At 59.1% G+C, this 24793-nt stretch overlaps 1 protein-coding gene across 1 annotated transcript; it reads left to right on the plus strand.

The window, feature by feature from the left end:
- The first annotated feature begins 582 nt into the window (after positions 1 to 582).
- On the plus strand, positions 583 to 24421 carry LOC119093402 (ral GTPase-activating protein subunit beta). Its single transcript, XM_037216358.1, has 31 exons — positions 583 to 680; positions 2211 to 2476; positions 2820 to 3021; positions 3527 to 3691; positions 3988 to 4096; positions 4932 to 5134; positions 5904 to 6080; positions 6757 to 6821; positions 7517 to 7556; positions 7922 to 8056; positions 8394 to 8635; positions 8900 to 9048; positions 9610 to 9694; positions 10029 to 10164; positions 10801 to 10896; positions 11354 to 11428; positions 12452 to 12592; positions 12859 to 12873; positions 13334 to 13419; positions 14291 to 14431; positions 15185 to 15292; positions 16570 to 16759; positions 17350 to 17566; positions 18115 to 18205; positions 18716 to 18895; positions 20486 to 20653; positions 21076 to 21208; positions 21972 to 22198; positions 22490 to 22794; positions 22994 to 23110; positions 23611 to 24421. The coding sequence occupies exons 2-31, from the start codon at positions 2273 to 2275 to the stop codon at positions 23732 to 23734; spliced, it is 4326 nt and encodes a 1441-aa protein (XP_037072253.1). The 5' UTR covers positions 583 to 680; positions 2211 to 2272; the 3' UTR covers positions 23735 to 24421.
- Positions 24422 to 24793: the final 372 nt, after the last annotated feature.

Consider the following 24793-nt stretch of genomic DNA (forward strand, 5'->3'; position numbering starts at 1 on the left):
GGGTTACTTTATGGAAGACCACGGTTCACACCATCCTGCTTTAGTCCAGGTGGTCTCCCCTTGGATCCACCCTCAATTTGGTACATTTAACCCGTCACGCATGAGACGGTCTAACAGCTGGTCTGTTTTGAACGAGCAAGCGGCCGGACAATGACTGATGTTAACATCACAATGTCCTTTGAGTTTATATTTATGGTGTATTTCGGCACCTCCGGTGTTTTACTTCAGTAGATAAGGGTATTTTGACGCATCTCATGACACATCAGGTAGCCGACAAGGATTAATTTCCAAAACTGGTGGGATTTCTTTATTACATTTTGTGTTTGTTGCATGTATGGAACTCTCAACTTAATGTGGCTTGTGTTCAAATAGCATTCACTTGACGACTAGCTATCCCCGAGGCCTGCTCATGGATTAATTTTCCTAATTTATAATGAGCTTGCGGGGCAGTATTTTAGAGTTTCTGATATTTTGGTGTCCACTCAGCTGATTCATACTGCTGTCCTTGATTGTTGTCGAAAGCAATGCGCAGGACAGTACAACACCAGCAGCGAGGCGTATGTCGAGAGGTGGAGCGGAATGTGCTTCTTTCACGGCGCTGACGTTGTCCAATGATGGACTTTGAGTGAGGCCTAGGTATTTGCTTCTCTTGGCCATTGTGTGGAAATTTTTCCGTCTAGGTAAACATAATCCAGCGTGAACATCGCAACCTTGCCTATATGTTATGATTTCAGTTGGTTACATTCCTTGAGAGCCGGATCTAAATAGTTCCTGCATTTCTGCACATATTTTCAGTTGCAAGGAAAAATGGTGATGTCTTTTAACAAAATATTTGTTATGGGTCTTTTAGGATACAGAATACTGCAATATTTGTGGATGTATGGTTAAGCGGACACCACATTTGTAAGCTTCCTTATCAGAAAGGGCTCAGAAAATTTGTGTGTGCAGGGATGTAGTATCATGCCCGTCTGCCAGTTTGTGTTAAACAATTGCAAGGTATCATTCCCAATACCAATACATTTTTGTTACACTGCACACAGACTATGAACCAGAAGGTGCCCTTATATTTATCTGTATGTTTAACTGCACAGCAACTATTAACCAGTAGGTGCTTTTACATTGATATGTATGTTTAACTGTGCACAAGGGATCAATTGGTAGGTACTCATACATTTATCTCTTTGTTCCACTGTTTATAGCTTTTCAGATCTTCAATTTTGGTATTTATTTTTATCTATGATACATGGCCAGGGGCATGTTTGTATTGCATTGTGGCCCAGTAAGTGTAACTGATTAAAATGAGAGTAAGGATAGATTAAACCTAACTAAACAGCAAAGCAGTTTCAGAATGTTGTATCCAGAGATGAGTTGCAAGTGAAAATTATCAAATTTGTAAGGAAATAAAACAATTGTACTTCAACCTGATATGATATGAGCTATGAGACACCACTTGAAATCCTTTCTCCAAGGTTCCTTCTTTCATTCATTTCCTCATTCATTCATCACATCAGGAACATTCTTCAACTTGCACTCTAGCATTACAGAAGTCAACTCAGATATCAACTTGTGTACAAACTGTACTTATGCCACAGAGCATCAGTGTTCCAATATTTGGCCACGTGATGGTAGGGATGTATATATTTTTGTGGTATACACCCTGGCTTGGAACTCACTGCCTGTTGTCCCTTCCTCGCTCAAGATCAGCCAATCAGCATCAGCCTGATGGCTGTTGTCCCAGTATATAAGTGCCTCAGGCTTGACAAACAGGCTGGGCAGGTCAGATGTTTGGGTTCAGTACAGGGGCCACCAGAGAGCCAGGATTCTTGAAGAATGAAGTGATATTTGCATCCTAGTGCACACCCTACTGGATAAATTTTGGAATGCTGGTTGGAGCATGAACTAGACATATGGCTTTTGATTATCTTACAACAAAATGTTGTGAAAATAATTACTACCAATGTATTTTACAACCAAAACAGTGTCATACTCACCATGCATTGTCTTATTACATGTTGCATTATGTTCAGGTTTAGCTGCAAATCATGATGAAAGATTAAGGTGTTGTCTGATGTTTAAGACTACTTGTGGCCAAAAAGGTTACCCTTTGATATGCTGTATTGGCCAATTTGCACTGCAATATGTTACTGCACTGATGTAATACAGGGTCATTGACTCATGGCAATAACATGCCTGACATGCTGTCATTTCAGAAATGCAGAGTGAACCATCCTATCTGCACTAGTGCCCTCCATCAGATCACACGGCTGCCACTATGTATAGCGACTGGGTGTCGCTCAGTATCGCCGTGCATGACCGCGAGTCAGAGACACGGAGCGTGCTGAGCCGCCTGCCGCCGGCTGCCGGCCAGACTGTGGTGGCAGCTGTGGTGCGTGGCCTGGCGGGCACGCTTGGCATCACGGCCGCGCCCCAGCCCAGCCCGCTGGCTGCAGCCAATGAGGTCGATTGGTGCATGGAGGTGAGCTGGGGTCAATGGTGTCGCCACCATTGTTCTGCACAGGTTTTATTCCATTTTGTGTGTGTGTATTCTGTTGAGCTTTTCAGTTACACTAGCTAGCATGAGTGGAAGACATGCCAGGCAGCCAAGTACAGTGAAGTGCTTCGCTGAGTGCTGTCGCCCATCAATATTCGGACCCACTGCGTCCATCACGCGACGATGTCTTGCCGCCGCCGGCACCGTCTGCCCAGCCCATTGAGCGCTGCTCGGTCCCATCGCTGCCTCACGCCACTGGCGCATCCGCGTTGTGATGCTGTGACGGTCTGGCGTAGTGTGACGAGGCGTCTGGCACCCCTCCGTCCAGGTGATATGCTACGGCCTGAGCCTGCCTCTGTCGGAACACGACACCATCCGAGACTGCGTCAACGTGTACTGCGAGTGGCTGACAGCGCTCCTGCCCACGTCCAAGCTGTGTGTGCCCGAGGCGGTGCGCGAGCGGCCCAACCTCTACTCGCGCCGCATGCTCAACCACCTGCAGAACCTGTTCGTGCCACGCAGCGACCAGTGTGAGTGTGAGAGGGACTTCTGTCGGGGAAGGGACGCCGAGAGTTGCGCTCAAGTCTGAGTAGTAGTGCTAGGGGTGTGAGTCCGCACCATGCAGTGTAGTCCAAATGTCAAGTTTTAAGGTCTGCCATGGGCTTGCGAAAGGGCGGGACAGGTGCAAGGGACACAACATGCGCTTTATGATGGGCGTGATGGGTCCGCATCCTGCTTTGGAGAAGTTTCCAGCGGGGCACGAGTGGCTTGAACAAACAGTCCATGTATAGTTCCGGTCGTGAAGAATCTACGAAACTATTTAAAGTATGACTGTATAATTTTTTCAGCATATACATATGTCCTCCATAAGGCAAAGCGCATTCAGTGTGGTGCTAGCTATCTGTAGCTAGCTGTCTGTAGTGTGGTGCTAGCTACCACGCTGCTGTTCATTTGCCTGCGCCTGCGCCAAGACCTGCCACGCCCCCCCCCCCCCTCGCCCGTGCCTGGTGTCTAACCGGCGTCGCCGCCCGGCAGCGGTCGACACCATCAACCGGCAGGCGGTGCTCTGTCACCGGGTGCTGCGCACCGTGCAGACGCTGACGCACGAGTCGGAGCGGCTCGAGCCGGACACCTGGTCCACTCTGCTGCTGTTCCTGCTCACCGTCAACGACTCGCTGCTCGCGCCGCCCACCGTCAAGGGTAGGCGTCAGGGTCGTCCTACGGTGCCCGGCGCCGTTCGGTACGCCTCGCGGACCTGGCGCACTCCTGTGCCGCGTATTGCGCCAGGTCGGCAATGTCTAGGTGGCAGTGACCGTCACTATCGACTGCGCGTTGGCCACACGAGACGAGCTGACTAAGTTATCTGACCTTCGCATGCGTCTCGCAAAGACATCCTGCTGATGCAAAAACGCACAAAGTATCCAAATATCGTTATACGTGTTTTGTGCCATCGCACTGCAGCGTTTGGAGACGCCTCAGTTCTGGCCTACTTTCAGACGACATCGGTGACCAGATGTACGAGCGGGTTCTGGGTGTGCTGTTCGAGGTGTGGATCCAGGCATGCTGCAAGTGCTTCCCACCGCCGCCGCTCTGGAAAACGTTCAGGTGCGGGCGGGATGGAGGTCCACCATGTGTCGCTGGCTGAAGGGCGGGACGGAGGTCCACCATGTGCTGCTGGCTGAAGGGCGGGACGGAGGTCCACCATGTGCTGCTGGCTGAAGGGCGGGACGACGGCGGCCCACCATGCGTCGCTGGCAGAAGGGCGGAACGCCGATCCATCATGTGTCGCTGGCTGAAGGGCGGGACGATGGTCCACCATGTGTCGCTGGTTGAAGGGCGGGACGGAGGTCCACCACGCATCGCTGGCTGAAGGTTTACGAAATAGGAGCGCTGTCCGATCAATGGATGACTTTCGCGTTATGCCTTCACGGGCATAACTTGTGGACAGATGCACACACCTTGGACACAACCTTGGTGTCGGTGATGGAGAGTCGTGATGGTGTTGTGGTCCTGTGAGACCGTGTATTGCTGATCACCATGATGACCTTCGACGACCTCTCAGGGCGAGCCTGTAATGGTAAGGCCTGTCCAACCCGGGAAACTGCTGAGCTTATGACGCAACCTGTGGCGCCCTGGCACTGCCGCGCAGACCTGAGGCGACCTTAGGTGACCTGTGACGTGCCCAGGGAGAGCTGCTTGCACTAGCTCTATCGTCCTGGCCTGCTGGACCAGTGGAGCTGCGTAATGACCTGTGACGACCTGAAGTCACTGCACTGACCTGGTGTGACCTTAGGTGACCTGTGACCCCTCCAGGGAGAGCTGCCTGCATGGGCGCTACCATATGGGCCTGGTGGACCAGTGGAGCTGCATGACGACCTGTGGCGACCTGTGGTTGCTTTGCTGACCTGGGGTGACTGTAGGTGACCTGTGACGCCCTCAGGGAGAGCTGCTTGCACTGGCGCCACCGTCCGGGCCTGGTGGACCAGTGGAGCTGCGTGATGACGGCGCTGACTGCCCGCCTGTTGGAGTCGATGTACGGCCCGGGCTTCCCGACGCTGGCCGTCCCGGAGGAGGATGCGGTGCCGGCGGCCATGTCGGCAGAGGCCGTGGCGCAGACCTGGTACCGCATACTGCATACGATTGGTAGGTAACGGCCGGTGGCGCCGATGACGTCTGGACTGGTGGTGCATGCTCATTGATGAAGTTTGTTAGTTAACAGTCATCATCCGATTGGCATTGTACCATCTGATTGCGCGGCACAGCTATTGTCGTAGTTGTGAGTTCGTTCAGCACAGTGATTGCCGTGGTTGTTGATTGGCTCAGGGTCGTTGCCCCTCGGATTATATGTTATGAACAGTTTTGTGAATCCTTGTATACCAGCAGCATGATCACCGCCTTTGGGGACAAGCAGCTGTTAGAGCGAAGATCGGGAAACGAAACGTGGCCATTTCCACCGGAGCCTTGTGTGCTTCTGGTGTATGTTTCGTCCCGTCCTTGTACAATCCTGGTACCAGTCGACTGAGCTTGCCGCCGTGTAAGCGAACGGGTCACTGACTGCTGTGTTACCTCTTGCATCTCCTCTGATTATGGTCAGCCTCGTCTCACGTAATATCAGACCCGTGATATCCCTCCACGCAGTCATTAAGCCGCCATTTTTTGCTCTTTATAATGACATGCGTTAACGGCCATCTTTACGTGTGGGCGTCCGATTATGCCAAATGCAAATGCAAATATGGCATTTTATGCTATTTGGATCAGGTGTGCACGAGCTTTGTTTGTGCCCCACCACCGTAAGATGAGTTGGTCTCCCCGTTTGTGTTGTAACGCGATTCCGACGCTGCCACCTCATCCCACGTGGGTAAGAACATCGCGCATCACTCCCAGTCGGCTGACGTCGCTTCCCGGTTGCCAGGCAACCCGGTGGAGATGAGCAGCGCGGCGTCGGTGAGCAGCACACAGCAGTTCCTGCAGTACGCCATCAGCAGCGAGGCGGTGATCGAGCCGCACCAGCACCCGTGCCTGGCGCAGCTGCCGGCCATCTACCACCGGGCCGTGCGTGCCGTCGCCCTGCTCGTCAACGCCTTCCTCGGTCAGTGGCCTCAGGCGGAGGGGCGTGCTCCGCGCCGCACTGAGGGGCGTGTGTGGGTGGGGTGTCGCGCACCGAGGTGAGGCTGCGTGGCGACGGATCTCCGCTTTGGAAGGCTGGCTTTTACCATAGGGTGTGTGAATTGAGCGATGAACTGAGAGACGATTGCTAGAAAAGTAGCGCGTTTAAACTATTTTGAACCATTTTTCGTTTTTTCTGCTAACTTAGTAGATAATGTCCTCATCATGTGGACAGTATTGTGTCAGCGAGTTTGTACTGGCCTGCTGAGCAGTCTTCCTATTTTTCCGAGAGTGCGATTTGAAGTGACACATGCCAATAAATTATGTTTTGTGCATGAAAAGTTGTTGGCCGCTTATACACATGTTTTGATATTTATCGTGAAGGTTCCCGTTGGATTACATTCTTTCACAGACGTTTTCACGTTTTTGGGCACGCTGAATGCCGTTGTCGCGCCCAGAAACGCTAATAAACAGCAACAAAGAGCGGTCGCTTTCAGGTGCATGCTGCAGCCAGCCTGCTCTCTTGCCGTTGGTGCGCCCGTGCGGCCGGGCGCGGACGAGTCTGTGTATGTCTCGTGCCTGGCTGGCGCTGCGGGTGCCACAGCGGGGACACATGGTGTGGCGTGCGGCGGCGCCTGACGACCCGGCCGCGCCGCCAGGTGTGACGGAGCCGGCGGCTGAGCCGGCCGCCCGCAAGGACAGCTCTGGTGCCGCGCCGACGGCGGCCGGCGCCGGCAGCAACGTCACGCCGCCCGTGCAGCGCCGACCCACCAAGAGCTTCAGCTCCGGCTCGGCCAACAAAGGTGCGCCGATGGGCTGCTCCTCCGCCTCCGTCTGTCCGAGGGCAGTTGCAGCTATCGCGGCACGTCGGAGCGGTTACGGAGCGCGCGGTTGTCTAATTCTCGCTCTCTTTTGTCCGCCCATCGTAACAGAGGTTCGTGTGCGACTAGGATATCGAAGCTCTGGTGTGTGCCCCGTATTCTCGGTTTCTTTTAGCTCAAGGAAATGTGTCTGAGTCTCCATGCTTAAAAAAAACAAGTTCGTGACGGCCGAATTAGGAAATGCCGCAATAACGTTGTGGCAATTCATGGTGGTAGATGATTTCTCATAACAACCGAAACGAAAGAGAACGAAAGTTTCTTGATGGATGACGGGCTCATCATTTCAGTATCGACTCGCCCGGTTCCTGTTCCCTAACTCGCATCCCTCTTGACAGCGAGCCGCAGCTCGATCATCGGTAGCCTGGGCTCGCGCAGCTCCGTGCCGCCGGCTGGCGCGTCCCCGGCCTCGTCCAGCAGCTCGCCGGGCGCCGCCGAGCCGCCAGCGCCGGCCGCCGCACCGGGCGCCGGCCAGGCGCACCAGCCGGCCGCCGCTGCCGCTGCTGCCGCCGCCGCCGCCGCCGCTGCTGCTGCTGCTGCTGCCGCTGCCGCTGCCGCCGCCGCTGCCGCGTCGCCGCTCAGTGAGTGCTGGCGCTGGCCGAGTCGTGGCCGGCGGACGTAGACGTGGACGCGGTTCGGTGTGATTTTTGCTCGAGCATGGTTGGTATTGATGATAATGTGGGCTCGTAAGCTTTCCTTTTTGTCTTATTATGTGTGGTGACATCTTGCATGACCACTGTGTGCCATCTCACTATTGTTTTTACAATATCGTGGGTGGGGCAACTGATGAGAAGGCTATGATAGTATCACATAGATATACCTACTTTGTAAGAAAATGGTTTGTGTACAATAAACACGTTGCTTTCATTGAATGCCTGCCGCATCGCACACCGTCGCTGTGGTGCGCAGCTGTTCAGTGGCGTGACTATGCCACCCTCGCTGCCAGGACTACCTGAGCAGGCATTGCAGCTGGCTCCTGGTCGACCCAAGTGCAACAGCATCCTCCACCTGTTCGGCGCCTGGCTGTTCGAGGCTGCCCTGGTCGGCACCAGCGTTCTCAGCTCGGCCAAACGCACCCAGGGTATGTCTGGGCGGGGCTCGTGCGCACCTGCGAGGGTACGCTCTCAGGATGCCGCCTGTGATTCAGCTTCGCCCGTTGTTGAGATGTTAGTAAGCCCGACATGCTCCCTGGCGCAGTGTCACGGTGTTGACAGGGTCTGTTATCATCAGCTGTGTTGTCGACGCGGCCTGGCTGCATTGGCATGCGGTTTTGCTTGGCTAAATACGAGAATAGCACTCGGCTCAGCTGTTGCTCCCATCACGAAGAGCTTCTCGGCGCTCCACTTGACTGGCGATGCCGCGCCGCTCGTGACCATGACGCGCCGCTCGTGACCTCCGCCCCCCCCCCCCCCCGTCAGGTCAGAGCAAGCGCGCCAGCGCGGCGTACCTGGACTCGCGCAAGTCGTCGACCAGCTCGCAGACGCCGGAGCCGTCCGAGCTGCCCGCTGCCGTGACGGCCGACAAATTCGAGCGCGGCCGTGCCGAGGCGCTGGGCGCCCTGTGCCGCGTGTTCTGCGCCAAGAAGACGGCCGAGGACATCCTGCCGTCGTATCTGGCCAGCTTCTACCTGGTGCTGCACGAGGCGCTGTCCGACCGCGAGGTGAGAGGAGGCGGCCGCGTGCCGGCCCGCCAGGATCGGCGAGGGGCCGTCCTGTTGTGAAGTCGGGGGTTTCGAGTAGCCAGATAGTCGTCGTTAAGTCCAGAGCTCTGACCAGGCGTTGGGAGCAAGGCAAGGCGGGGGCCTTTGGGGTGATAATCCTTAGGGAGAGGGCTGGATGACGCCGCCTCTCCCGAGTGACGGGATACGTGCCGGACCCAGCGACCGGTACTGTCCTGCTGATGACGCCGTCGTCCTTACTGCTAGACGTCAGAGGTGAGTCAGAACCTGGCGGCGATCCTGCTGAACTCCTCCAGCCTGCTGCAACTGGACCTGGACGGCGTCAACTGTCTGCTACCTGCACTCACCGACGCTGTGCACCACGTCATCGCCTCGCCTCGCCCCATCACGGTCAGGTGAGCCACTGACGCGGCGCACCATGTCATCGCCTCGCCCCGCCCCATCACGATCAGATGAGCCGCTGACGCGGTGCACCATGCCATCGCTTCGCCCCGCCCCATCGCGGTCAGATGAGCCGCTGACGCGGTGCACCACGTCATCGCCTCGCCCCACCCCATCACGATCAGGTGAGCCACTGACGCGGTGCAGTATATCATCGCCTCGCCCCACCCCATCATGATCAGGTGAGCCACTGACACGGTGCACCGCATCAGGACGCCACTGCCGCCGAGAGCTTCGACGGAGCTGTTGTTGTTGAGTTGTTCACTGATCATAGTGATTTGAATAGGAATATGCATCCCTAAATATGAGGTCATCAAATCCGTTCGAGAAGCGGTAAATGTAATGCCTAGAGGTGGCCGTGTATGCTCTGGTTCCATGCAATGTAACATCAATGGCCTTCGAAAGGTGCCGCTGGAGGCAGCAAACACGCCTTGTTTGACTGCGTTTCATGCTGGGATCGATCATGACGCGTGCGCCGCCTTGTTTGGTCACTGACGCCGTGTCTCCGGCTGCAGGGACAGCGACGTGCCGGGCTCGGCGCTGCGGCGGGCCTCTGTCCGTCTACTGGTCTCCATGCTGGCGCTGCCCCTCCACTTCCAGGTAGGCGGCCGGCCGGCCGGCCTCGGCCCGGCGCGGGACGGACCGTGGCGGAAGGGCGCGTGATCTCGTGGCCGACGGTGCCGCAGTGTGGCTGCAGGCACGGGCGTGGCGTCAAGCGTTAGCCGGGCTGCAGTCCCAGCTTTGTGGCGCAGCTATGTTTGACCATCAGTGAAGTTACGGAAAGTGGCTGATGCGGACAGGTGCTGCCCCCTGGGGCGGCCGTCAGTCACATGTTCGGTGGCTTACAGCATTAAGACCGGACGGCCGCCAGCGTGTAGCAGCTGTCGGCGTCCGTACGGCGAGTGTGAACACCTGTGTGCGCGCTCGCCGCCAGGGACTGACGATCCGCGAGCCGGTGAGCGGCGACCGGCCGGCCGTCAGTTTCCTGCAGCTGCGGCCGCGCCTGGTCGGCCTCCTCATCAGTGGCCTGCAGCAGGAGACGGACACAGCCAACTGCCAGATGATGCTCGGTGGGCACGCGCCACGCGCCGCCGCGGCGAGAATGTGACGCTCCGCGGCCGACATTCCCGGGCGGCAGGATGCGTTTTAGGCGGGCGCTGTCCGGCACGTCCTTCCGGCAGTGAAGTGGTGCACATCTTCATGTCACCATGGATTGCTTTGAATTACTGACAGAGCCAGGTGGCTTGTAGTCTTGTGGGTGGTTACCAGTTCGTGTAGATGTACATATTCGATGCCTTACGTCAACGGAGCAGGCTGGGAGGAGGCTGATTTGGCTCGACCCCTATGTGATCCATGCGGAACAGACCAGGACGAGGCTGATCCGGCCCGAGTCCTGTGCTCCATGCGGAACAGACCAGGACAAGGCTGATCCGGCTCGAGCCCTGTGTGCTCCATGCGGAACAGACCAGGACGAGGCTGATCCGGCTCGATCCCTGTGTGCTCCGTGCGGAGCTGGCTGGGATGAGGCTGATCCGGCTTGATCCCTGTGTGCTCCATGCGGAGTAAGCTGGGACGAGGCTGATCCGGCTCGATCCCTGTGTGCTCCATGCGGAGCAGGCTGGGACGAGGCTGATCCGGCTCGATCCCTGTGTGCTCCATACGGAACAGGCCAGGACGACTCTGATCCGGCTCCATTTTGCGCGCAGGCGGGCTGCTCATGTGCGTACAGGACAGCGCGCTGTACGAGGAGTCCAGCCAGATGATGCCGGACCCCATGTCACCTGGCCAGGCTGCCTCCTCAGGTGGGTCAGCGGTAGACGGTCAGGGGACTCGCCGGAAAGGTCACAGGTCAGGTGACTCGTCATCCTGGGTTGACATCTGGTGGCTTGGGGGACACATGGCAGGTCCGCGGGGAGGCCAGTGGGAGCGCTCTTGCGGGGCGTCTGGCGTGCCGTGGCGATGTGCTCTGCGGGTCACGTCTCTGCGCCAGTGTGAGTGACGTTACGGTGACGGTAGCGCGTGACCGGGGGTGCCTGTGGCGCACTTATTTGGGAAGCCGTCCCAGAACGTGTCCCCATTCCTGGGCGTGTTTTTGTTTTTGTTGTTTCGTTTGCTGTTGCGGGCCCGGCTGGCCCGGGGAGGCCGTCGGATGTGCGCCGGGATGGCGCCACAGCGCAGGTAACGCCGCCGCCCCGAGCGGCGCCCGGGGCGTGCGCCGCGCCTGACTGGGCCATGAACGGCGTGTGCGCCTGTCCTCAGCGGCGCCCGACAGCCTGAGCGCCTGCAGTGACGCCAGTTTCCCAGAGGACTCATCCGAGGAGCCGCCGGCTATTGGTAACCCCAGCCCCCGTCCGTGCCCCCTACCCCTCCGGCCGGTGGCACCGTCCCCACTCACGGCCTCCGGTACTGCACCGCCTTCGGGTGATGGTGGCGCGGGTCTCACTCCTTCCGGCCGAGCTGGGAAGTGAAGCTTTCTCTGGGTACCGCGTGGTGGCGGCGTGAGCGGCATGCCCGAACGGGACTCGGAGAGCACGGGCTGCACCGGGCTTGTGGTGGTGTGGGGTAGGGCGCGACATTGGCTTCTGGTCTTCACCTTTCCAGCGTTCGACGTAGATTAGCTGGTGTGAAGACACGGACAGTTAGTATGAAGTAACGGTGCATTGTGATAGACAATTCATTCAATGACTTACCATAATAAATTAGCTCCCAGTTCGCCCCCAAGCGGCGAGCCGTTTTGTCGTGTTTGCACCGTAAGATGATGGTGGTGGGTATAGATGGAGGCCTTTTGGTGGATGTGCTTGTCTGGTTCAGCACGATACACTAAATGTGTGTGCACAGGTGTGCACGTTGCACTGGTGCAGGGCTGCGGGTGTGGCTTATTTACCTCGTCTGTCAGCGAGGAACCGCGTTGATTACAATCGATGGGTGCTTGAACATCCGTGGTTGCTTCGGCGTTGTATGGCTGCTTCGCTAGATCTGGCGCTGACCCGCTGTAGCGGAGCCCGCTGATTGTCGATCCAGCTCACAATCGGCTTACCAGCTCGGGTCCCAGCCCGGCTCATTAGATACTGTGATACATGAACCTGCTGCAACTGCTAACAGTTTGAGGCTAGAACACATCCAGAACAATCAAGTATAGCCACATGCATACCAGTGTCATTGAATGAGACGTGTTAAGCCACGGAGGGTGCATCCCTCTCGCCCGGCGGCGTCGTATCGGTCGGCGCTTGCCCCCTGGTGGGGCGGCGCCTCTGTAGACCCGACCGGTGGCCTGTGACGGTCTGTGACGGTCCAGCCCGCCCCGCTCGCCCCCTGGGGGGGCGGTCGGCTGACCGCTGCCTGCGCGGCTGCCCGCAGACTCGGCGCGCGGCTTGTACGTGCGCGCCATCTACCTGGTCTGCCACCGACTCATGTCCTCGTGGAAGGCCGATCTCAACATATCGCTGGCGGCGCTCGAGCTGCTGGCCGGCCTGGCGCGCGTGCGACTCCAGCAGCAGGGTACGGGCCGGCGCTCGCCGAGCTGGGGCCCTTCCCAGAGCAGTGTGGGCTGTAGCGAACGGGAGCACGTGATGCTGGGAGACGGGAGCGTTCGTTCGATGGCGGTCGCCAGTTTTGTCTAGTTGTGATGCGTTGCTGTTTTACCCGGTGCAGCGTTGCCGGCACTCTGGGCAAATACCGTCCTTACAAAGCTGGCCCGAGTTTTACGGATGCTACTGGCATCAGCCCCACACGTTTGTCTAATTCAACAATGTCATCCCATGCAGCTCGGAGAAGACCCGGTGAGTTCTGATTGTGTGCGCCTCACGTGGTCATTTTAACTGTGCATCGACCAGAGACGCGCTGCGCGTTCGCTGCATGTACTATCGTGTTGGAGTGCCGCGCCCTCGTGGTTCGAGAAAAGTCGCCAGCTACCGCATGGAGCTACATCCGCCCTCGTTGGTCGCGTCATGTTTCGCTGGCGAGAGGGCGCCCGGGCGAGCGCATCCTAGCCCTGCGTTATGTTTCGCTGGCGAGAGGGCGCCCGGGCGAGCGCATCCCAGCCCTGCGTTATGTTTCGCTGGCGAGAGGGCGCCCGGGCGAGCGCATCCTAGCCCTGCGTTATGTTTCGCTGGCGAGAGGGCGCCCGGGCGAGCGCATCTCAGCCCTGCGTCATGTTTCGCTGGCGAGATGGCGCCCGGGCGAGCGCACCCCAGCCTCGCGTCATGTTCGCGCACCTCAGCGTCGCGTCCCGTCCCCCAGACGCGATGGAGTGCAAGCGTGCGGTGAAGTGGCTCTGCGACTACATCTGCCACCAGTGCTCGCGCCCGCCGCCGGCGCACTCCAAGGTCAGCGCAGGTCGAGCTCGCCTCGGCTCCGGACGCGCCGGTGGTCTGACCGAGTGGGCTTGCGAGAGCTCATTGCGCGGTCGTTTGGGTGTGGGTCGATTACGATGGATGAAGGTAAACCCAGTGGCTGCAGGTGCGGGGCCGCGTGGGGGGTACCGGTAGTGTAGTGGTTAATGCATCTGCATAACCACTGCGCGTCTGGGAAACCGGAGGTATGGGTTTCGACTCCTCGCGGTGCTCGCCCTCCCTGCCAGGGTGAGAGGCAGGCGACGCCATGTAGCCTCAGTGGCTGAGTGCGTCGTAAAGCTCAAATGACACAGGGGGGCCACGTTGTCACAATTCCGTTGGCAGTGTGCGCATCGCACCCTTTTCAGGAGCTCTAGCAGCCTCTGTAATTGGAATGGATGCGTGGCTGTGCGTTGGGATTGTTTGGCTAGATGGTCAAATGAAAGTCTCAGATGACAAACGACAGTGTCCAATGACCCGCGTAATAGTGTGCCCGCTGGCCTCGCTGGAAGGGCAGCGCTGCAAGCTTGCGCCGTGCGCGGCGCTGAGTCCGGCGTCACGAGCGCCGCGCCAGCACCACGCCGGCACCTCCGGCGCGGCGCTGAGTCCGGCGTCACGAGCGCCGCGCCAGCGCCACGCCGGCACCTCCGGCGCGGCGCTGAGTCCGGCGTCACGAGCGCCGCGCCAGCGCCACGCCGGCACCTCCGGCACGGCGCTGAGTCTGACGTCACGAGCGCCGCGTCAGCGCCACGCCGGCACCTCCGGCGCGGCGCTGAGTCCGGCGTCACGAGCGCCGCGCCCGCGCCACGCCGGCACCTCCGGCGCGGCGCCCATCGGCCCGCCCGCTAACCCGCCTCCGCGGTAGGACCTGCACTCGACGATCGTGGCCGCGTTCCGGTGCGTGTCCGTGTGGCTGCTGGAGCACCCGTACCTGCTGGATGACCGGGAGACGCTCTCCACACTGCTGGAGGTGGTCGAGCTAGGCATATCGGGCTCCAAGTCCCAGGTGAGGCCGGCCGGCGCCGCGCGATTTGAAGAGCGACAGCCGGCGCCGACGCTGGGGCGCCACGTGTCGGTCAGGTGATGCGGAGTGCTGCGACGTTCCCGGTCATTGAGGCGCTGTCTTATTGCCTGTCTCGACAGACTCCGTTCACCGCCTGTGTTGATCAGGTGCTGTCCCCGGCTCGATCCCCGTCTCCTTTTCACCTCTCCGCCTCCTCGGCAGACTCGGTCCACCGCCTGTGCTGATCAGGTGCTGTCCCCGGCTCGATCCCCGTCTTCTTCTCACCTCTCCGCCTCCTCGGCAGACTCGGTCCACCGCCTGTGCTGATCAGGTGCTGTCCGCGGCTCGATACCCGTCTTCTTCTCACCTCTCCGCCTCCTCGGCAGACTCGGTCCACCGCCTGTGCTGATCAGATGCCGGCCCGGCTCGATCCCCGTTCACCTCTCCGCCTCCTTGGCAGACTCCGCCGGCAGTGACGTCGACTTGTTACCATCATCTGGTGTAGTGTCCTGCCTTGTCTCCCGGCAGCAGCTGTTGTGGTTATTTCATGTTGATACATGCATCTGGTTCTGCATGCTGTTAAACGATGCCTCGGTCTGCCCATACGGCCTGGAGGGGTCCCCGAACGCACCGCTTCCTGTGATGAGGCTAACTCGCCTTTTTGAGGCGGCGTGTTCTGGTGTGATGGATCTGTGATGTGATCATGATGAGATGCATCTGATGATGATCAGGCCAACCATGCCGCTGCCTCGCCAGGCTAAGTACGGGGAGCCGCCGGTGATGAAGCAGGAGAAGCAGCTGAAGCCGGCTTCCATGCGGGTGAAGGAGGCGGCTGAGGCGCTGCTCTACGTCCTCATGGAGCAGGTCAGCCTGGTGGCTGCGGGCTACAGATGCCCTCGCGGAGAGGCTCGGCGGCAGTCCCCCGGGGCAGAGGAGCGCGCGTTTCGGCAGTGACCGCAGCCCGGCGCTGCTCTCATAACAACGGAGCCGTCGCTAATCGGTGGTGCTGGCCCTGGGGCAGCGTTGATCACTGACTCATGTCCCGTCCACTAGGGCTGAAGTAGCCCCTAGAAGCCCCTGTCGTCCCGAAGTGTGTGTTATCGCCGCTGGTGGGGCTGACACTTTCATAACCCGTCCCGTTTAGATCCGATTACCTTTGTCGCAGATGGGCCACTCGCCCTCCCTGAGCAGAGTGTCTCCATTGACCCGACCCTCTGGCGCGTCTGCCCTGCCCCGCTGCCTGCGCTACCTCCCACTCCTGAGCGGCGCCTCGTCTCCCGCCGTGACCTGTGCCCCCTGACGCGCCTGCCCCGCCCCGCTGCCTGGACTACCTCTCACTCCTGAGCGGCGCGTTGTCCCCCGCCGTGACCTGTGCCCCCTGACGCGCCTGCCCCGCCCCGCTGCCTGGACTACCTCTCACTCCTGAGCGGCGCGTTGTCCCCCGCCGTGACCTGTGCCCCCTGACGCGCCTGCCCCGCCCCGCTGCCTGGACTACCTCTCACTCCTGAGCGGCGCGTTGTCCCCCGCCGTGACCTGTGCCCCCTGACGCGCCTGCCCCGCCCCGCTGCCTGGACTACCTCTCACTCCTGAGCGGCGCGTTGTCCCCCGCCGTGACCTGTGCCCCCTGACGCGCCTGCCCCGCCCCGCTGCCTGGACTACCTCTCACTCCTGAGCGGCGCCTCGTCTCCCGCCGTGACCTGTGCCTCCTGACGCGTCTGCCCCGCCCCGCTGCCTGGACTACCTCTCACTCCTGAGCGGCGCCTCGTCTCCCGCCGTGACCTGTGCCTCCTGACGCGTCTGCCCCGCCCCGCTGCCTGGACTACCTCTCACTCCTGAGCGGCGCCTCGTCTCCCGCCGTGACCTGTGCCTCCTGACGCGTCTGCCCTGCCCCGCTGCCTGGACTACCTCTCACTCCTGAGCGGCGCCTCGTCTCCCGCCGTGACCTGTGCCCTCTGACATCTGCCCCGCCCCGCTGCCTGGACTATCCCCCACTCCTGAGCGGCGCGTCGTCTCCCGCCGTGACCTGTGCCCTCTGACATCTGCCCCGCCCCGCTGCCTGGACTGCCTCCCACTGCTGAGCGGTGCGTCGTCTCCCGCCGTGACCTGTGCCCTCTGACACGCCTGCCGCTGGCCGCTGGCAGGTGGACTATTTCCCGTCGCCGAGCGGTGTGTCGTCGCTGTCGACGCACCTGACCGAGGCGTCGCTGCTGCAGCACTGTCACCCGGGCGCCGCGCCCGCCCAGAGGCGCGCAGGGCTCGCACAGTTCAAGTACTTTGTGGCCGAGAGCCTGCTTATCGCCCTGCTCGAGCAGCCGCTCGGCAACGACGAGGGTAGGCTGCAGGGGTGACCGGGGACAGGAGCGTGCTGCAGGGCTGGATAGCGACGAGGGTGGTGACGGGTGGCTGAGGACGGCGCGGGAACTGCGGTGTTGGCGGAAGTGAGGTCACCTGGGGGCGGACATGTCTTGGCAGTATCCTTGGCCTCCGTGACAGACCCGCAGCCGACGGTGACCTGTCTGATGTCCCTGCCATGACCTGACCGTCTCCCCAACAGACCCACAGCCGACGGTGACCTGCCTGATGTCCCTGCCATGACCTGACCGTCTCCCCCGACAGACCCGCAGCCGACGGTGACCTGTCTGATGTCCCTGCCATGACCTGACCGTCTCCCCGACAGACCCGCAGCCGACGGTGACCTGCCTGATGTCCCTGCCGTGACCTGACCGTCTCCCCAACAGACCCGCAGCCGACGGTGACCTGCCTGATGTCCCTGCCGTGACCTGACCGTCTCCCCGACAGACCCGCAGCCGACGGTGATCTGTCTGATGTCCCTGCCATGACCTGACCGTCTCCCCGACAGACCCGCAGCCGACGGTGACCTGCCTGATGTCCCTGTCATGACCTGACCGTCTCCCCGGCAGACCCGCAGCCGACGGTGACCTGCCTGATGCGTGGCCCGTCGCTGCGCACCGCCTGGATGCTGCAGCTGCGCCACCTGCCGCGCCACAAGTCCGGCGCCCGTCTCGCCTCGTCAGCCAACCCGGGCCGGCCGCTGCCCATGTCGGAGGCGGCCGCGCGCCACCCGCACACGCCCGCCTTCTTCCCTGAGACGGTGGACCGCATCCCGGTGTGCAAGGCGTGAGTTCTGTGTTGCTCGGAGGCCGCGGTCGCAGGCCGGACCTGCGCCAGGCGGGGTGTGTAAGGTGTGAGTTCCGTGTTGCTCGGAGGCCGCGGTCGGAGCCCGGACCTGCGCCAGGCGGAGTGTGCAAGGCGTGAGTTCCGTGTTGCTCGGAGGCCGCGGTCGGAGCCCGGGCCTGCGCCAGGCGGGGTGCGCAAGGCGTGAGTTCCGTGCTGCCCGGAGGCCGCGGGCGGAGCCCGGACCTGCGTCAGGCGGACCGCGCCCGCTGCTCGCCCGGTGCGCTTGTCTGCGGGTGATTAGTCTGCAACTGATATCCGCAGCATTTCGGGCTAGTTTCATACGTGGAACGAGCTACGTGCGCTTCTATCGGAACCTGGAACGTGGGAATGAGCCGACTATGCGGGGTAAAATCATACGCCGGGATCAGCCACGCGTAATGGCAGATGACTACCCCCTCTGTTCGCCTCAATGTGATGCCAGTTTTGCTGCCAGTGGGCGGCGGGATCACGCCCCATCGCTGAGCGCTGATTGGCCGGTGTTTCGGCAGGGACCGGTCCATCCCGAGCCTGGAGTCGCTGATACAGGACCAGAAGTCAGCGTCGGAGCACAACCGCATGCTGCACCTGATGGAGCAGCAGGTGAGGCTGCCAGGGCTCCGCTCGGGCTGGGGCTGAACCGCGTCAGCGGCGGCTTCTCCGGAGCCGCGCGGTGGCCGAACGGTGCCCCGGAGCCGGGGTCTCGCTGGAATCAGGGCGGCTCCTCCGAAGCCGTGCGGTGGCTGAGGAGCGCCCCGGAGCCGGGGCCTCGCTGGAATCAGGGCGGCTCCTCCGAAGCCGTGCGGTGGCTGAGGAGCGCCCCGGAGCCGGGGCCTCGCTGGAATCAGGGCGGCTTCTCCGAAGCCGTGCGGTGGCTGAGGAGTGCCCCGGAGTCGGGGCCTCGCTGGAATCAGGGCCGGTTTAGACAGCAGGTCCGGCAATGATCTAATGACACGGTTCGAGACGGACTGGCTCGTTTACTGTGGTTTAGTCACCTAGTGATCCTTTGGGGCCCGCGCTCACTCTGATGTAACGTGTTGGTAAAGTCCGTATCGCCGCCAGCCCCCTGTCTGCTCCTGCCGTGTGTCCACTGACCAGGCACCCCTCCTCTAGACGAGCCGGGAGGGTCTGGCGCGTCGCTCGGCGGCCGTGCGCACGGCCAGCGGCCTGAACCTGGACACGGAGTGTGTGCCGCCGCCACCCAGCCAGGAGTTCCAGACGGCCCGGCTCTTCCTCAGCCACTTCCAGTTCCTGGACGACTGTGCCGTGGGCGCCGCCCGCCAGCAGCTGCAGGTCAGCCGACCCGGGCCGGGCGACCATGGCACCGGGCCGATGTGGCGGCGTTAGCGTCCTGTTCATCTCATATACTAGTTGCGCGAGGTATCTCTGTCTGTTTGTCTGTCGGTCTGTTTGTCGTCTTTTTCGTCGAACTCGTCCGCAGGTCGAACATTAAGGTGACGAGTGAAACTGCACACGATGCGCGTGCGCACGAGGCCGCACTCCACGTCTAACTCGCGGACTGTTACGGTTATGGGCGTATTACGGAAGGTACATGGTTAAGGCGGGGGCGTATAACAGAAGATTGCCCCAAATGATGTTTCCGGATCACTTATTTGTGCCGTTAAAGAGATTTTTGATGATATTTGTGATATTTGAAAGATGGTTGTCTGCCTTCGTTTTCTTATTCACGGTATGTTGCCTTTCCATATGGGGCCAGCTGCCTCTTCTGCGATGTGACTGTTTTCAAGAGCAGGCTCCACCCGCCTTACCGGCTGTCGCCAATGTATACGTCCAATGGACGCCACGTTTGTGTCATACTTGTGTATGAAGGCACACTCGCAAATGTATGTCTTGTATTTGTATCGTATCTGTCTATATATCTATTTGTCTATATTATGTCTTATATAATATAACATATGCATATATATATATATATATATATATATATATATATATATATATATATATATAGAGAGAGAGAGAGAGAGAGAGAGAGAGAGAGAGAGAGAGAGAGAGAGAGAGAGAGATATAGATATATATATATATATATATATATATATATATATATATATATATAGATATATATATATAGATATATATATATATATATATATATATCTATCTATCTATCTATATATATCGTATATGTCTTTATGTATTGTATTTGCTACTTGAATTTGATTGTAAATAACACTTACGTGTTCATAAAATTATTTTCTCAATGTGTGTGTCCACTGGCGGCTGTGTGCGTCTATCTGACTCAGCCGTCTGTGTTGTGTGCGTCTGTCTGACTCAGCCCATCTGTGTTAGTACGTCTGTCTGACTCGGTCCGTCTGTCTGACTCAGTCCGTCTGTGTTAGTACGTCTATCTGACTCAGCCGTCTGTGTTGTGTGCGTCTGTCTGACTCAGCCCGTCTGTGTCGTGTGCGTCTGTCTGACTCACCCCGTCTGCGTTAGTGCGTCTGTCTGACTCAGCCGTCTGTGTTATGTGTGTCCGTCTGACTCAGCCCGTCTGTGTTGTGCGCGTCTGCCTGACTCAGCCGTCTGTGTTGTGTGCGTCTGCCTGACTCAGTCCGTCTGTGTTGTGCGCGTCTGCCTGACTCAGTCCGTCTGTGTTGTGCGCGTCTGCCTGACTCAGCCGTCTGTGTTGTGTGCGTCTGCCTGACTCAGTCCGTCTGTGTTGTGCGCGTCTGCCTGACTCAGCCGTCTGTGTTGTGTGCGTCTGTCTGACTCGGTCCGTCTGTGTTGGGTGCGTCTGTCTGACTCACCCCGTCTGTGTTGTGTGCGTCTGTCTGACTCAGCCGTCTGTGTTGTGCGCGTCTGCCTGACTCAGCCGTCTGTGTTGTGCGCTCCCGTCTGACCGGAGCCGTCTCTGTTTGGCAGCCGTCCTGGCGGGCGGGCCGCCAGCTGGTGGCGCTAGACGCTCTGGCCGAGGGGTTCGCCGCCGACCTGGACGCCCTGGATGCCACCACGTTCCGCACATGCGACACCGTGCACGTGTACTACGTGCGCGACGGACAGACAGATGCCGCCAGCGTGCTTACCAACGGGGTACGCTCCTGCCTCGCTGCCGTGTGGAGGCGGTTGGTGAGGGCGTTCTTGATGCTGACGTGAATAATTGGGTTTGTCGTTGGTTTGTTAGTTACTGATCTGACCTCAGGGTGAGCATGGGTAATATTTTACATGGCTCTATTCTTGTGTATGTGTCATTACTCATGACCATCTTGCTTGTTTGATACATCAACATCAGTTACAGAGTTACTCCCTGCTGTATCTATTAGAAGGTTGGATTAGTATGTCGTAGTCAAACCACTAAGAAAAAGATTGCACAATGAAGCCACAATATAAAAGATATCGTGGCAAAAACCTGTACTAAGTCCTCTAACGCTACGCCAAGACCCTGTGGACCACGAGCGGCTCATCCACTCAGCGTGCGTCGGCGGTGTTGTAACGGCGCCGCTCCATCTGCGCAGGCGTCGCTGGGCGCGCTGGACGGTCCGTTCACCGAGTTCCTGCTGTCTCTGGGCTGGCCAGTGGACGTGACGGTGCACCCGGGCTGGACGGGCCGGCCCCAGACCTCGTTCAACACGGCCCAGCACCGGCCAGGTACGTCAGCTGTGCGGTGCGGCGCCGTGCAGGGCGGCAGGGCTCGATGGCGCCTGGTCCGGACGAAAGGCTGGGCCGCTAGCTGCGGCAGGGCTCGACGGTGAGACGTGGGCAGCGGTGCGTCCGCCTGGTCCGGACATATTAAATACGGCCAACCCCCAAATTTGAAATGCGTGGGGCTCGATTCAAGCCACCCGCCCGCGTGATCCATGAGAAACAATGTTGAAGAATGAAATGAGGCGAGGTCGCTTGCGCGCCCTGTACATGCCCCCTTATGGCTGTGTTTTATATGCGCCACGTTATGTGCTGACACGGCCGTCCCATGTTGACCTGACCTCTCAAAGCCCGTCACCAGCATACCGTGTAACTAGTCAAACAGTCGAGCTCGAACTCTAGGGCGCAATCCCACATGGTGTGCCAACCTGGCGGTCCGGTATCAAGCGCCCCGATTCGATGACTGGACGGCGCTGGCGGCTGACCATCGGTGCGATGAAGCGCACATCGGTAAATTACCTTTTGGCCTTCCATCCTGCTTTTGCCGTGTTTCGTGGCGCTTGCGGCAACCTCCGTCCGAAGTCGGCACAGCTATCCCTCATGGCCAGTTGTCGTGCGTCACGTACTGCCTCTGCGCCTTTGCCATGATGTGTCATCACTGTCGCGTCGCTATCTTGGAGCATCCACCTCGTATGCGTCGTCGCCAGCCCCGAGCGCACGCGACGGCCGTCCACCGGTGCCGTCTGACGGGCGCCGCGCGTGTCCGCAGCGTCGCCGCCAGCGGTGCCGCCGGCCGCCGGCCCGCTGGCGTTTGACGGCGCGCGATGGGCGCTCTACTGGGCTGACGCGCTCAGCGAGGTAGCGTTCGTGGTGCCGAGCCCGGCGCTGCCGGCCGACCGGGCCGGCGCGGCGGCGGAGGCGCGCCGACGCGGCGGGCCCGACCCGCCCGTGCTCGTCGTCTGGCTGGAGAGCTACGACGACCATCTGTCGTTCCCGGCCGGTCAGTCTGGGGGAGATGGGAGGAGCGGGGTGCTGATGTGAGCACGGGAGGGTGTCGACGCGTGAAAGAAAATATGAGATGCTTGTAATGTGATGCCGTTTCATTGCTGGACCAGCGGCGTGATGGATTTTTGTTATTTTGTTGTTTTTTTTGTTTGTTTTTTTGGAAGAGCAAATCACTTGCCATGCTGCATTCGTCTTGATGCGACACTAACTTTTGCACATTTGGGACGGTCTTGATTCGTTGCGTGTTTAGCAAAATCAGGCTTCAAATTACTAATTCGATAGGAAACAGCGCGATCAATGTGGTCCACAAGCCAGTCGGCTGTCTCCGCCTGGCGCCGCGCCTTACGCGCCACTCCAGTGCCGGCGGACAGGTGTCCGGCGGGGCGGCCAGCGCCGGACACCGGCCACTTCACCAGCCGACTGACCCCGGCCTGTGTCCTGGCGCCGGCAGCGGAGCTGGAGCCCCCGCCGCCTCCGCTGGCCGCCGGCCAGGAGAGGGCGGCCGCCGACACCGCCGCCTACATCATCTTCATCCACGCCCTCCAGAACCGACTCTACCGCATCCACCTGCAGGGGCCGGCCGGAAAGTAGGTCCTTGGTGTCAGAGATGCGTGAGTGTGGCCCATCGTCGGCTGTCGGATGGGACGAAACCGCACAGTTCAATGTAGGTTTCGAGCCACGTCTCCTGATTGATGTGGTCGTTTTGCTGCGTACGGGGTTGCGCCTTCTGGTCGTCATGTGGCTGTATAAGGAGACTGTCATATCGCTCATGCATGTTCTCTCCAGGATGACATTTGCGTCGCCCCTGGTGGAAGGCATGGTCGTCAGCAGGCGATCTCTGGGCCATCTGGTGAGGCAAACCGTCATCAACGTCTGCATCCGCCGCCGCCTGGAGAACGAGAAGTACGTGGCGCCACCCGCCTGGGAATCTCTCGGAACTGCACGGCATTGGATTCCGGTTGTAGATGCAGAAATACTGACTCATTACTATGTGGTCATTTTTTCGACCAACACCCGCAGGCTCTACGGAGCCTTGGTTGTGAATTAATTATCCTGCCAACGTTAATTGTTCGGAGGCTTTGGGCATGCTGCACGTTGCTGTCAATCTGGGAATTGTCGTTTGCACATTTCTTACGCAGGGAATAACTCAAAGCATCACTCAAAGGAGTGAGCGTCACTCAAATGAGTGAGCGTTACTCAAAGGAGTGGCGTCACTCAAAGGAGTGACCTGCAAAGAAGTCTCGAAATTCTACATATACGCGCGAGCGATAATCGTTGATCTACATGGCAAGCGATCGTCGGTCTGATCGGTACCGACGTATGAGCGTCTCCAGAGTGTGCTGCTGGGCCCGACCTGCGGGGGTCACCGCAGCCGCTGACTGCCGCCTGTGGCCGCCCCGCAGCAGCCACCCGCCGCACGTGCGCCGCAAGCAAAAGATCCAGGAGATGCTGCTCAAGTACCAGCGGAACATGTCGCCGCCCGAGTTCTACACGCAGCTGTTCTCGGTCGACTGTTCTCAGTGCTGACGTCACGTGTCCTGATGACGTCACGGCAATGCCTTGAGTTGGAACCGCGTAAGCGCAGGATCACACCCACGTTAGAGCAAGCAGTATAGATTACGTGACTTGTTGAGAAAAGCTTTCCACGCCTTCACCACTTACATGTTGAATTCGCGAGCGGCAGCTTGTAAAGCTTGCTTGCTATGGGGTCTGGATCGCCCCCGATTGGACCGGGCGTCTGTGTTGCTGCTTTGAATGCCGGCGGCGTCCACGCCCCGATCCGGCCAATGGGTGTGCGGATGGCTAGCGTCAGATCGCTGACATTCGGTAGGGTAGGCCTGCTGACTTTCGGTAGGGCAGACCTCTCGTGCTGACATTCGGTAGGGTAGGCCTCTCGTTCAAATAGCGCTGTTATTTGTTTTGTATCGGTTGCTGGTGAACCACCGTCCTTTACGCGGTTATGTATACAGTTATCGGCGATTCCAAAGCCAAGAGGCTTAGAAGCCAAGAAAGCCAAGGAGGCTTTGGTGCGTGCCGTGAAGTCTCTGAACACCTGAGGTGTGTGGGTGGCGCGGACCGCTGTGTTGTTGCTAGTTACCAAAGCGCTGGCGCTCTTCAACGCCTCGATATATTGTGGCACGTTTGGAAATGGAAAACTGTGGGCGAAAGCATTTCGCGCATACGACAGAGGGACGCTTGTCCTGTTTTGATGTTTCTAAGAATATATTTGCTTCTAAGCATTATCTTTGCTGCTTTCCTTTTTCTTTTTTAACGGAATGGCACGTGTCGATTCCCCCAGCCGTTCGGATTTGCATTTGTTAGCACGTCAGCTCGTGGGGGAATGGGATGAACAGCCGCGGCAGTGTAACGCTCACTATAAAACTCAGTAAAGAGTGAAAGTCTCAGCTAGGTTTTTGTCGTGAACAAATGACATCTGCATTGTGCTTTGATGGTCGCTCGAAGGCCGACAGCAAACACCAACTACCGACTGCTCGTCTCCGCTGAGCTAACGCGGATGAGATGGTGTGGAATTTGCAGAATGCGTGAGGCTTGCAGGGCAGTATATGTGCGAATGACAGCTTAGGT

This window comes from Pollicipes pollicipes, unplaced genomic scaffold (assembly GCF_011947565.3).
Source record: "Pollicipes pollicipes isolate AB1234 unplaced genomic scaffold, Ppol_2.1 Scaffold_4002;HRSCAF=4701_pilon_pilon_pilon, whole genome shotgun sequence".
Lineage (NCBI taxonomy): Eukaryota > Metazoa > Arthropoda > Thecostraca > Pollicipedomorpha > Pollicipedidae > Pollicipes > Pollicipes pollicipes.